The sequence below is a fragment of the Misgurnus anguillicaudatus genome, chromosome 16 (genome assembly GCF_027580225.2).
Source record: "Misgurnus anguillicaudatus chromosome 16, ASM2758022v2, whole genome shotgun sequence".
In the NCBI taxonomy this organism is placed as follows: domain Eukaryota; kingdom Metazoa; phylum Chordata; class Actinopteri; order Cypriniformes; family Cobitidae; genus Misgurnus; species Misgurnus anguillicaudatus.
Genome location: NC_073352.2, coordinates 2130539 through 2145041, shown reverse-complemented (window position 1 = coordinate 2145041; position 14503 = coordinate 2130539). Strand labels below are relative to the sequence as shown.

Here is a 14503-nt window from a genome sequence, read left to right as displayed (position 1 = left end):
CATGTTGAACCGTCTCACGTTCCTGACATGAACACATGCCACTCTGATGCTTTCCTAAAATCAATAAAGTACCGTTCAAAAATGTGTGACCAATCCTCATTCTAGACATAATCACCAGCTCCTTCCGACTCATTCCTCCTCTTTTACATGCATAAATGGAGTCATATACCTTACTAGATACTGAAAATAAATGCCTCCCTTTATTTTCCTGTTCCCAAAGCTTTTGCCATTTTAAAATGGTTTCTTGCCACACAATGCTTTTGCCCTCTGCCTTGGATAGGTTTATAATGACATCTATATTTTCCTTTTGAACAGCTTCCTTGGCCAACTTATCAACCTTTTCATTTGACACAATACCTACATGAGCTGGCACCCATATCAATGATATTTCTACCCCTTTTATTTTCACATCTCTAATTGCCAAAAGAATTTCATATATAATATCTTGTCGACTCCTTGATGACCCTTTCTCAATACTCTTAATAGCTGACACAGAGTCACTACATATCAACACTTTATGATTATTAATTTGCTCCGTCCATTGCACTGCCATTAAAATTGCACGTGACTATGTTCTTCTTCTTCGTCGGTTTTATTGGCGGTTGGCACACGTGACTAAAGTTTTCTTAAATAACATTTAATATTTAAATATTTTAATTAGTGGTGAAAATTACCAAGATTTTCTGAGGTGAACGCTATATAGGGATATATCTTTTTAGTATTCTTTATCTCTGTTTATGTATACCACGGGGCTGTTGAATGCTTTATTCTGATTGGCTGAGAAATGTTCCATGGGTGTTGATTATTTTTTGATAAACGCACACCTGACTTGTCAAATGTCTTAAAAATAGGTAGCAGAGCAATGTTTGTGGTAACTGTGGTATAAGCAGAATAATTGACTCCGGTCCCCCGAACTATTCGAAAATAATGCACACCCACGGTGCAACGGCACTCCACTTTGTCGTGCCGCATTACCACCTTGAGTGTGCACCATTTTCCTACAATTCAACAGCCCGTCGTCAATCACTCCTTACATATACATGTCTGGCTCACATGAGCACTGTCTAGAACTACAGTATATGACATTCTCTATATTCTTTATTATTTTAATATTTGATAATAAAGAGGCAAGGCAATATTGTATAGACGGGTTGCAAGTTTACAAACATTACAGGGTGCGCGCGCATCCAGGAGGCAGAAAGCCCGCTGGTGAGCTGATCCGCTATTGCAACAACCTTAATTATTGAAGCGTTCTTTGTTGTTTGTATATAAATAAAACTTGATTTTAGTTGGATCTGTTTTTCTGTCTTTATTTTTGTAGTGTTACTGTGATACATGTATGAATTATAATGTTAGGCTAGTAACGTAATAGTTGCATCTACTGGTATGTTAACATCAGTCATAATGCCAAGGAGTTGTTGCGTGGAAAATAGTACCAACAAAGTCAGTGCTGGGTGCCTGATGTTAACATACCAGTAGATGCGACTATTACGTTACTAGCCTAACATTATAATTCATACATGTATCACAGTAACACTACAAAAATAAAGACAGAAAAACAGATCCAACTAAAATCAAGTTTTATTTATATACAAACAATAAAGAACGCTTCAATAATTAAGGTTGTTGCAATAGCGGATCAGCTCCCCAAGCGGGCTTTCTGCCTCCTGGATGCGCGCGCAGCCTGTAATGTTTGTAAACCTGCCACCCGTCTATAGGCTATAGTTCTGATCAGTGTTAAAATACCTGAAATTACAATTGGCCTATTCCCATATTGATTTGGGACTTTGTTCTTTGTTTCAGCAAAAGACAAGAAAGAATAATTGTTTAAATGCTTGTTAACAGGTCAAACTGACCTAAAATATCTGTAGTAATTTGAAATTGACAACAACTGAAAGTTAAGCACAATGGTCAAAGAATGATGCTACACACAAAGGGCATCTGCAGTTGTTTTAGTTTTAAATTTGATATAATTTCAATATATGTGTCATTACAACAGTCTGACACAAGCTTTGTGAATTTAGACAATTCTGCTCAAAGCAAAAAGACTACATGGCTGAATCAAAGCACCAGTTCACTCTCTGACAGCAGATGGCATGTATGACAGCAGAAATACAGCGTTTACCTAAACACAAAGCAGATGTGTGTACTAAACAGTCAGGAGGTAAACAAAATCCTTTGAGAAGTTCCCTTTAGAAGCAACATTCATATAAAATGCTTGTGTCCGAAACAGAGATAGGCTTAAATAGAACAAAAAAAAAAAACATCCAGCTGCCGATTGCGTGTTAGAAGCAAAAACTGTGCGATTCCAATGGTCGATTAGTGCATTTCTAAACTAAATGTTTATTTATTTGGTGAACTACCAGCTGTAGTTGCGCAAGTGATTCAGCACAAGTAGGCCTACATGCAGACTGCAGTTTGATTTATATTAATTAGAATGCTAGATCAAAAAAGATTTTTGAAAAAAAAATTATAGTTATCTGGTTTTGGAACCAAACTCTTCACTTTTTCAACTCACTTTCTAAATTGTAAACTTTATCCCTAAGGGATTGGCATGTGATAAGACAGTGTCATTGTGTGTTTCCTTGTTTCCTCTGTCTGGACCGCCTGGGACTTCATAGGGGTTTTGCTTCATTGCTTTTGATGCAGAAGTTTGATGCAGGTTAAAGGAGCTGTAGGAGCAAGTCTTGAGATTGTAGATATCTTTTTCAGATATTTTCTTTTTCTTTTTGTTGACAATTAGACGATTACCAGTGTTGGAGGTGAAACTAACTAAACTTTGGAGGTAGTCAGAGTGTAGGGGATAATACAGTGTAGTCTTTCCTGAGACACAACTGACAACTAATAAAGTTATTTTAAAATAATTTTTCCATGGATTAATTATTACTTACAAAATTGATTTCGAAAAATCAAGATTATAAATTCAACGATGTAATTCAGCCACAAACACGAGTGCTAATGTTAATGAGCAAAAAATTGTCTTCAGTTTGTACAAAGTTTGAAAATCCTTTGTCTTTGTCTGTTTTGTGGAGTAAACTAGTCGTAAACATGCGACTTAAAAATATGTGCTTTTATTTTCTTATTTATTGAGTTTAGAATTTTATAATGTACACAATTACATTATAATTATTATATAATTATTTTATAATGTACACAAACCTGATTTAGTTTTTTCACCACGCAACTTCACGCACCTCCAAAAAGAGACAACTGGAGAAACGAAGCTTTTTCGAAGTTTCGAAAAATTATTCTTTGTTCGAAGCGCCCGAAAAGCAACAAGATCTCAGTCTAAACCTTTTACACTTTTTTATAAAAATATTTAACTTAACCTAAAGCCATTAAAGGGATAGTTCACCTAAAAATAAAAATTCTGTCATAATTTACTCACTCTCATGTTGTTACAAACCTGCATAAATTTCTTTGTTCTGATAAACACAAAGGAAGATATTTTGAGAAATGTTTGTAACCAAACCGTTCGTGGACCCCATTCACTTCCATAAAAGGAAAAAATAATACTATGTAAGTAAATGGGGTCCAAGAACAGATTATTTACAAACATTTCTCAAAATAGCTTCCTTTGTGTTCATCAGAACAAAGAAACTTAAACAGGTTTGTAACAACATGAGAGTGAGTAAATGATGACAGATTTTTCATTTTTGGGTGAACTATCCCTTTAAGTAAAAGTGTATTCTAAGGTTTTAGTTTTATTTAGGGCAAACAGATCAACACTTTAAGCCTCCTTTTAATTATGCACATGTTTCTCATTAAAACTGTCTATACATAAAAAGTAGGCAAAATGTTAGTGTTATCAGTCAGAAGAATAAATGTTTTATGAAGCCACAGCGTGACAAGAAACGTGAGTATCGTCAATTTTATTAAAGGCACACCAGGCAAGTCTGAGTATTATTTCTCTATAGCTCCCCCTAGTGTCTGGGAGTAAATGCTTTCTATATCTGAGATTTACGAGACTGAAGGACACCGGGTCGGATACAGCGAACTTGCAAGTGGGGTATTTTTCCTACAGACGGTAGGGGCGGGCGAGAGGGTCTTCATTCGTCATGTAATTAGTCATTTAACCATATACCGACTTACAAAGATGATTTATTAACATAAAAATGCTGCCTTGTGTCCCTTTAAGCGAATCATACTCATTCGAATTGTTTTTTAATCAAATTACTTTAGCCCATTGATATAATAGTACATTTAATGTTTGTAAAGATAGATTGTAATAAAATTTGAGCAGATAATGTATGTTTTTCGCCTTTTTTCTGAAAAGATTTATAGCTAAATACGTTAGCTTTTAACCTTAGACAAGCCATTGTAAAAATTCGATTACAATTCGTTGATATTAAAATAGACCAATTAAATACATTAAGGGGCGGTTTCCCGGAAAGGGATGAACTAAAATAAATATAAGAGCTGCCCAAACTGAAAACAACTTGCATGTCTTAAAATACATCAGTGGCTATTGCTTGGCCTCAAAATGTACACCTAAGTTGCCTAATGTTTTTAATTAGGCATGTTTGATCAAACTAGTTATATTTTCTAATTAAACTTAGGCCTAACCTGCTGAAAAAAACAGCAAGACCAGCATATGTTGTGTTTTGGTGCTGGTTTGCTAGTGAACACCAGCTAAACCAGCATCAGCACCAGCTAAACCAGCACCAAACCAGCATTAGCATGAGCTAAACCAGCACCAAACGAGCATTAGCACCAGCATCACATGCCAGCAAGACCAGCATATGTTGTGTTTTGGTGCTGCTATGCTGGTGACCACCAGCATAGACCAGCATAATTCTTCTGTTTTTTTTCAGCAGGGTAGTGACTAGTAGTCCTGTCTTAAACTAATCCCTGTTCGGGAAATCACCCCAAAGTGTGTTAAAATCAAAGAATGTCATCATTAATTATTTAATCAGATTTACCGTTTGACCTTTTTTTAATTATCGGACCTTTTCTCCTAAAACTATAAATGTATTTAATTAATGCAGGAGTAATTATTTTACTTTATATAATTTATGTAGACTACTTAAATGAGTTCTTAAAAAAGTAAGTATTAAAATGAACCAATATCAATTTAACTGTGATATACATTTGTTGCCAGCTATTTACAACTCATACAATTGACTAATAATCAAATTTACTATGCCTACACTATTTATTAACCCATATGGTATTATGTAAGCTAGAATGTGTCATTTGGCCTTTTGTTTGGGTTCCTTTAAAGCAACACTATGTAGTTTTTTATCTTTAAATAATGTCTCTCAAATTATTTCAGTGACAGAACAACTTTTAACTGGACAAATTGTACTGTTGCTGCAACCTGAGCAGCCTCCTAGCTGCTACAAGCACACTCTGAAAGTGGCGGTGGAGGGTAGGAAACACAGCCCCTCCCCCTGCCTGCAGAAGAGTGTCTGATACCAGACACTGTTGCGCTTTTCAACCACATGGGGGAGCTCTAAGTCATTTTTACATGGAAACTACATAGTGTTGCTTTAAAGGACTCTGTGGGGTGGTCTTAAAATTTGAATTTGAGTTAGACTCTTTCTCTCTTTTTTAAAGGTGGATATAACAATTTAAAGGGGGAATTCACTTCCAGAAATTCCAAAAATTTCACAAATGCTGCAGTGATTTTGATTACCATCAAAGTGGTTCCCCCTAAAGCCATGTGTGCCATGGACAGTGAGCAGCAGTATGCTATTCTTTTTCAATACCTCAAAGCTCTGCTTTATAACTATAAAACTCAACTGAACTTCAAGAATGAAGTGGAGTTTATTTGTAGTTTTCTTTATCCTGAAGTAGGCCCAAACATGTTTGTCAATTGGATTGTTTCTATTGTTGTCATATATGCAATGTTTTTATATTAATTAATTGATGTATTAATTTATATGGACAGGCCATCATTCATGGCCTATGTGAACTGCAGGCATTATCCTGGCAGGAAGCTGAGGAGGTGTTCCTCCGTGACCCTTCTTGTCACTCTAGGTATGCTTGTAATTTGCATTTGCAAAAAATGTTTTTGTTATTACACAATATTTTTGACAATGGCATTCATCTTTTATTGTAGTGAAGTCAAGGTATTCGACAGAGCACTTTCCAAAAGACTAAAAAAAATCACCTGACTGAGGAAAAATCACCTGCAGGAAGGAATTACTTACTTATGCATTTACATTATTTTATATTTATTCATTTAGCAGACGCTTTTATCCAAAGTGACTTATAAATGAAGAGTTCTTTTTAATGCAATTAAAGATTAAAAGTAAAGTCACTAACACAATTCTTTCTTCCTTTTTTCTTCGCTTTCTCCTGTTTACAGCAAGATGATGTTTAGATAATTGTTCAATAAAGTACCGAATTGTTTATTATTGTTTTGTCTATTCTTATTTAAGTTTTGCTTTTCATTCAAAATATCAAAAAACAGGTTTTGTAATGTTAATGTTAGCGTGATATAATGTTATGTTGTTATATAATATCACATAATATTTTTCTGAAGATAGTTTAATCTGTAATGTATCCCTTCCATCAGTAATTTTCTTTCAATTACACCCAGTGCTTTAAGTGGGCCGGAACGCGCCGGTACTCAGTACCGCCACTTCTAAAAATAGCTCTTGAGCGTACCACCACCTCTCCATGCGCCCAGAACATGCTTTTAGCATACCGGAACGCTCATTTTCACATCTGTTTAAAAATCAGAGGTTTAATTTAATCCTTTGGCTGCGATGCGGCTTTTCAGAGCGCCCTTAATGTACGCTTCCTAATTCGTCCCACCGAGAGCAGAGACTACATTACCCATACACCCTTGCGTTTACAAGTTAAAAGCGCATGCGTCCTTCAGTCAGTGTCAACGTGCTCTGGAGAGGTGTGTGTTTGTGTGTGAAACGCGCAACCATAGCTGCTCGGTTAAAATGAAAATACAATGAACACGTAATATGCCCTCCTTGTTTTAGACTCTGAGTAGTAAAAGAACGCCGTCAGAATCAGAGGACTCGCTGGCTGACATCCCACCAAGCCAGAATGATAGCTGCAGGTCAGACACAAGCCTTGTAGGTACGTGATAATCTCCGCTGTCGCGGCTGTCAGTTTGGTTCCCCTCGACGCAACTTCGGATTTCCTCAGGCGATGTGCAGAAAACATTCTTGAAATTATAATATACATTTAGTTTAATTGCTAAACTACAAGTAAACGAAATTTCAATGAATTTGAACGACGTGCACAGTAGTTTTACCATCCGCAAAATGTAAAACAACAATGGCACAAAATAAATTACTTTAGAGTTTCAAATGGCCAGTATTTTGTTATTATTGACCCCATAGACATGGTTTTGGTGTCATTTTAAAGTTTTTTTTTCAAGCTCTTTCTATCTGAACAACTAGTTTTAGCATTTAACCATGCTGAAAATGTAACTCACATAGGCTATCTACCTTTTGCACATTTTATTTATGTTCAAAAGCTCTTTCTACAGTAGCTCTTTCTAATGGTATTTTTTCAAAATCCTTTTGCACATTTTATTTATGTTCAGTAGCTATTTCTAGCTCAAGCAAATACACAAATTTAAAAAAGGATTTATTATTTTTTTACATGGTCGTCTGTTGACTGCTGAATATAAAACCCCTTCAATATAGGAGTCGAGTCAGCAAAAAACAAAAAAAATTAGAGTACCGGCACCTCTTTTGGGCCACTTAAAGCACTGATTACACCCACGCTCAAAAAATACTGCAGACTACTGGGTAGTTTGTTAGTAAGAGAAAACAGAGAGTTTTTGGCACATGCATTAAGCAGGGATCGCAAATATTTATTTGGATAACTTTAAATAAAACGGGACCGTAATATTGCATCCTATTGTTTTCAATGCCATTTGGATAAGGGTGTTATGCGATCTTCCAAACAGCAGGGGGGGTTGTAGCTGCAGGCTACTCAATGAAGCCCAATAGCATCCAGCTGCAGCCCCGCAGACTCACCTCCGACAAGACACCAGTGGCTGGACACCCAGCTCTCATGAAGCCTCGTTTGCTAAAATCACGTGACTTGGCCAGTTTAAAACACGATCCGAACCACTGATTCAAAACAAAAGATTCGAAAATAGTCTTGTTCGACTTCATGCGGCGCCGCTAGAACTGACAGGCGGGTGACGTCAAAGTGCCGCGAGAGCCAGACGAAATTACACTTCGTATGATTTCTCGAATCGTTCTCGCGGTACTTCGACGTCACCCGGCTGTCGGTTCTTGCAGCGCCGCATGAAGTCGAACAAGCCTAGTGCTTCGAAATCACCCATCATCACTACGTACAACAGTCACATGACACGGAAGTGCTGCTGACGGTTCACTGGTACTTCTGTATATTATAAAGCGCAGATTGTATTAATCTGTGTTGTAAAATTTGTATTAGAAGGTGATGATGTCATCTGGTCCTGTGAGTTTATTTGGAGGTGCAGTGCCTGCAGATGTGGAGCTGCTCTCCAAACACCTAAAGGATCTAGACAGAGACACTTTCAAACAAATACTCGTAGGTAAGCTTTATTTATGTCGTTTGTATCCGTAAGTAGTAGTACCCTGCGTTTGAAGCATTGGATGCTCTGCACACCCCATGCCTTCGTCGCAACTGGATGTTAGTTGATCTATAATCTTTATTGTGCACAGTGCGTTGCTTCTGTAACAACATTCATCCCAGTCATGTGCTTATATTGTCTGGTTTTGTGAAATGTTCTGCTCTCTCACACAGCTGTGGTGAACGCTGTTGATGGTCAGGACAGCAGTGAGTCTATGAGGCTGATTGCAGAGAGTGGCTTAATCTCAGATGAGATCTTTAACCATGCTGTGGCCGGATTATATGCCGTGATAAAAGAAGCTCTGCGTTTGCCTTCATTAAGACAAGAGGTTTGCCTTCATTCATTTAACCGATAGCTCTACATCTTATTTTGTTAAGTCTGGCTTATTGCCGGTGGATTTCGTTTCATAAAACAAACTTGAACTAGTTCAACCCCGGTTACTATGGAAACTTATGCTTGGAAACTAGCCTGGTCCGGGGCAGGCTAACTGTCAGGCTAAAGGTCTTTACACACCGGGACGTTTTTCGTGCGCGTTTATCGTCGACGTTTAACGTCACGTTTTTCTGCTTTCACACCCAAACGATTTTTACTGGCGCTGAGCCGAGTGAGGTGCAATTTCACTCCCTGGACACTAGATGGCGCCTAATACAAAACAGATATATGCCGGTACACGGGGCGGCGCTGCGAGACGTTATGCGTCTGTTCTGACACTCACTTGTCACACAGAAGAAGAGAGCCACTCGCGTGTAGTCACCATTCATAAATATACGATTTTTGGTTAACGGGCAAACAAACAAACATGGCTCTTGAATATATAATCTTTGTACAAACAATATCTCCGTGAACTTGAATACATTTTTAAATGAAATCTATCTGATTCGATTCTTTTATCATTAGTTAATATATCAGCATCTCCAGATAAAATTAACTATTTTTGATAGAACACGTTATATCAAAATTAAAACTCTTTCACAAAATATAAGGTAATGGATTATCCGATGTGTGTACTTTTAACAAATCTTTTACAAGCATTTTCTCTGTTAACAATTTTCTCAAATTTCCTGTCAAATGTATTGTATTTTGTGATTTGGCTAAAGATTTAAGTTCTCATTTTAACCAATATACTCGTTTTATAGAGGTTGGGTGGGTAGAACAAGGAACCACCATTTTTGTTTTGCCCAAAAATTGTAATACTCCTGCAAATTGGTAAGTGTTGCCTATAAATATAATGATGCAATAATTAGGTATGTAGTTATTACAATAAAAGGTCAACAATACTGATGTACAAATATATGCATAGTGCCAAAATGTCACGTTATTTACAATTAGTTTTTTTAATGAAACATTTATTTTTGTGAATGAACTGCAGTTTGCAATAACAATCAGAGACATGACAGTTTAAATTAAATAAAACAGGATTCAGAAATGTTGGTCCACTCCAGAAAAGTCACAATGACTGTAGTGCAACTGAACGGTAGTGCAAATCAACATTTAGAAATTAGACATTTTCAAATGTATTTCTTAAATGTATAAACACTTAAAATACATAAGTGAAATGGTGTATAATAAACATTAATTTGTGTGAACAAGAACTGGCAGAGCTGTAGAGCAAACAAGTCACTATGATAGAAGTCTAAGTGAACTGTAGTGCAAATAAACATATCTATGAAATGTACATGTTCAACTGTATTTCTTGAATGTATAAACATTAAAAAAATAACTAAATAAAATGGTATATAATAAACATCTATAGGTGTGACCCAAAACTGGCAGAGCGCTCCTTCTGTGCTCTTCTTTCTCTCTTCTGTGCTTCGCTTTCAATTTTTTCCCTTTAGCATCTTTTGATAAGAGGTACATCTCCAGAGGTTCGTCTCGGACTGTTTTCTTTTGTTAAGATTGGACCTTGTCACGGCTGGTGCTGGATGATCCTGAAGACGTGCTTGCTGGGGCCTCCTCACTTTTCCTCACATCATTTTAGCAGAAATATTGCTGTGAACACTGTAAAGATAAATTTAGTTTTCATCAGAAACAATCTTTCACACTGAGGGCCATGCCACGATATCCATGAGGTCAATATTTGATTACAAATGTAATTTAGATTCATGGTATTTTATCTGGCTGAACAAATGCAGCAGATGTTACCTATTCACAGAACACAAATTAACCTCCTAAAACCCCACCTTTGGTTTGGCTTGCATTTTAGATTTCTCCAAGCTATTTGGGGTTAGGAAGAAGCAATGAATATAATAACCAAATATTTTTCTTTGAACATGAAGCAGTGTAATTGTCCACGTTTGTGTACAACAGGTTCCAGTTACACACAATGAAATACTAGGCTATGGTGCAAACAACAAAACATGTGATATCACGGTGTACAGGGAACATGCCATGGAATGAAGTGTTCAATGTCAGTGTATTACATATCGTAATGTAATGCACCAATAATAATTTTTTATTACTTGCACAGTTAACATGTCGATTTGCACTACTGGTCTGTTCAATACACTACTGGACTGTCTATTTCATACTCCCTGTTCATTTGCACTGCTGGACTACTTGAATTGCATCGTTTGCACCCCTGTGTACTGAATATTAGAATAACTATTCACAATAACTTAAGCCATTGCACTCTTAACTGACTACAATACAAATTCATTCATGCACTACTTAAATATTAATTTCACTACTGTTCTGTTTAGTTTATTATGTACATATCCATTTGTACATTTCTGTATATTATGTTCATAGTACCACCCATACATAGTAAGTGTTTACATCGTATTACATAATCCTGCACCTATGCAATTATTATTGATACCCTGCACTTTTTATACTGCTTTTGCACTTCTGGTTAGACCTTAACTGCATTTCGTTGTCTTGTGCTTGTGTAATGACAACAAAGTTTAATCTAATCATATGGCCCACACAGCTATGTATTGTAATGTTCTAATGTATATATGTTACCTTCGAAATTCAGTCGATGATGTGAGGAACTCCGACACCTTCATAAACCTCCACAGCCTCGATGCATCTTCTTTGTGTGTTTACCTGTTCCACGTGCTCCGCAAGACCATTTTGTGCTTGAGCGCCACCAAGTCGTGTTTTACTGGAACTTCAGCAGCGCCAGGCACGTGAACAAAAGCGCCAATCTCATTGGTCGGCCAACTTTTAACGCGCCGCGTCAAACCAAAAAAACGCGTCCGAGGCGTTTTTCTGAAAATGACGCTTTTGCGCGTCGCGCTTTTCGCGTGGGTGTGCGCACTCACATTGGCGCTCGTTCTTGAGTCACGAGACGTTAAACGTCGACGATAAACGCGCCCGAAAAACGTCCCGGTGTGTAAAGACCTTAAGCCTCAGTTGTTGCTTAACTAGACTTCACCCCCGTCAAGTGAGCCGTCATCTGCAACAGCCAGACATTGTAGACATTGGGGGCTTAGCCCAAATCTAGGGGTTTCAAAGCTTGGTCCCCTATTGATATTTTTTCTCCTTTTACGGCAGCTTTATAAACTATTTTTTAATCTAAGTGTTCTCTGTATTGTCGAGTGTTGGGTGTAACTAGTTACTAAGTAATTTGTTACTGTAATTTAATTACTTGAAAAAGTAATGTAAGGGATTACTCTTATTTTTCTTGTAATCGAAATACAGTTACTTCTGATGTAACTAAATACTGTCTATGGACTGTAGAACAATTATGTATACTATAATAAATAGTGGATTTAACATGGTTTTAGTTTACAATTCTCACTATTAACTGGTTGATTATTAGCATTAATATTACTGAGATGTTGACTGTTTTTTAGTAGGCCTACTTAAATAGCACATATTAATGCCTGATTCTGCAAAACCTTATTCTACACCCTTAAACCTCCCCATTTCTACAAATACTTAAAATAAACAACTCAGTGTTTCCCATACATAGGCTCTACTTGGGCGGTGGGCCCAGGTAAATTGCGACCCGCCCAGGTAAAAAAAATCACTTTACGAATTTCCGTATTTTCTGAACTCGACTGGATGACCCGTGTTTTGGAGAGAGCGAGAGAGAGCGCGAGCGAGAGATAGAAAGGTGGGGGCCGGGTGACCGTGAAGATGATGCACGCGTCATAAACTCATCATCCAGCGCGGCAAACTGGATCAACTGCAGCACATACTGAGGTAACTGAGCAGCCAGGGAACTACACTGCGACCAAAATGGTCGCATATGCTTATGTGCATATGTGTTTATAGCATCCAAGTTGGCTTCATTTTGCATGCAAGCACGTTGTGTCTCTCCCGTTGAGTGTCCGTTCACGTGCTCTCTGTTTCTCAATGAATTGGGTGCGACACGAAGCAACCTCACCGTGTGTCTCAATTCGTTCCCTAGCTCCCGAGGTCGTGAATCAGATATCGTGTACACAGGTTCGGGCACTGGTAAGGACCCTAGCTCACTTCACATTGGGACGATGTTCACTTATTTTTCTGTCACGGCTGCTTAAGCGCGTTGTAATCACTCACAGCTGTTACTCATCAACAACCGGCAAAACCAACATCTTTCTGACTTAATTTTAAAAACAGTACATTGTGAAAAATGCTGTCATTATTCTCTTACATATCTGTGCACAAAATTGGAGGCATATAATTACATTTTAAATGTAATAAATATATTTACAATTTTAAATAAATATTATTCTTTTAAATATTGAGTAGATTGTGGTCCCTTACTGTGTAGCAATGTGTGTTTATATTTACAACTAAAACAAACGTTTGTTTTTATAAAAGTTCTGTAACATTTCATAAAGTTTATTGAGTTGGTTCACGTGATGTTCGGTTGGCGAGCTTCAGAAAAGGTCACGTGATTTCCGGTTAGGGAACATAGGGATCATCGATGCTCACTGGTTTTTGCGTTGCATTGTGGGAATTTTTAGGGAACGAACGTTCCAGTGCACTGAACGGATTTTGCGATTGAGACAGCCCTTAAAATGGCCGACTCCCTGATCAGTGCCCTGACTACTGAACAAGGGAGCTGATTGAGACACACGGTCAGTGTCACATTGTATCCTTTCATGTTTCTGAACTTGAGCAGAGTTTTACCATTAGAGGTCTTTCTTCACTGAGGACGCGGGACCCGTACAGTTCCGGGTTTATATTTTAAATGATCAGTCGGGTCCGGGTCGGTCCTAGTTCATTACTTCGGGTCCCAAGTCTGATTAATATTGTGTGTAAAACCCGAGTCGATCAGAGAACGGCCGCTAGCGCAAAGCTCGAGTGCTGTTTCAGCGTGCCTCCGGTTTCTTTGGCGATAACAGCTGGCTCTTGTCACGAACATGTGCCGCTTCATTTTTTCTTTAGCCCGTTTTTTTATAATCTTACTATTAATAGACCATATCTTTACTAAAATCTAAACAGTTTGCACAGAGATTGTAGCAAAAAGCAGTGCTAATACTGAATGAGCAAAGCTCTATCTGACTCGGGATATAAAAAACGCAAAGCTGTAATGTAAAGTCTGTCATCGGGACAGCAAGTAGACTTTTAAATCTGAAATAATGAGTGGATTAAGCTTTTTTAATCGGCAAAAGAGAAATAGAAAGATTGAGCAGAAGCAGTAAAAGTGCCTAACTAATAGAAATTATTAACATTATAACATCAGTCACATTTATAATCTATAGACCTGCACTGTCTATTAATATACTGTACATAGTATTGTATATAATTGAGTTTGATAAAAGGGGTCATCAAATTGCTTCATATATCAGTGCAAAAACATAAAGTGTTTTCGTGGTGCTTTAACAAACAGTGTCAGCTTTGTTTATGGCAAAGAAAGTTTGGGGTGGTTAGATTAATGAACTATAATGTGAAATTAATATTTGTTTAATAAATCAAAGTATTGTGTTGTGTCACACATTATTAGTTTTTGTCACATGTATAGTAGACCATTTTTTGTCGGTGGATATAATGATTGCCCTTTTCACGAGCTACCACCACAAG

General features: G+C 37.3%; 1 protein-coding gene and 1 long non-coding RNA gene across 2 annotated transcripts in view; one reads left to right on the top strand and one right to left on the bottom strand.

Annotated features, from left to right (window-relative positions):
• Positions 1-8274: 8274 nt before the first annotated feature.
• commd5 (COMM domain containing 5) overlaps positions 8275-14503 on the top strand; it is a 39693-nt gene continuing 33464 nt past the window's right edge. Inside the window, exons 1-2 of the mRNA XM_055178329.2 lie at positions 8275-8503; positions 8716-8870. Coding sequence (XP_055034304.1) covers positions 8389-8503; positions 8716-8870 — 270 coding nt within the window. The 5' untranslated portion in view covers positions 8275-8388. The remainder of the gene's footprint in view (positions 8504-8715; positions 8871-14503) is intronic.
• Positions 10216-11893, bottom strand: LOC141350005 (uncharacterized). Its single transcript, XR_012357858.1, has 2 exons — positions 11507-11893; positions 10216-10540 (listed from the first exon to the last, which is right to left on the bottom strand). It is a non-coding gene; the product is annotated as an uncharacterized lncRNA (long non-coding RNA).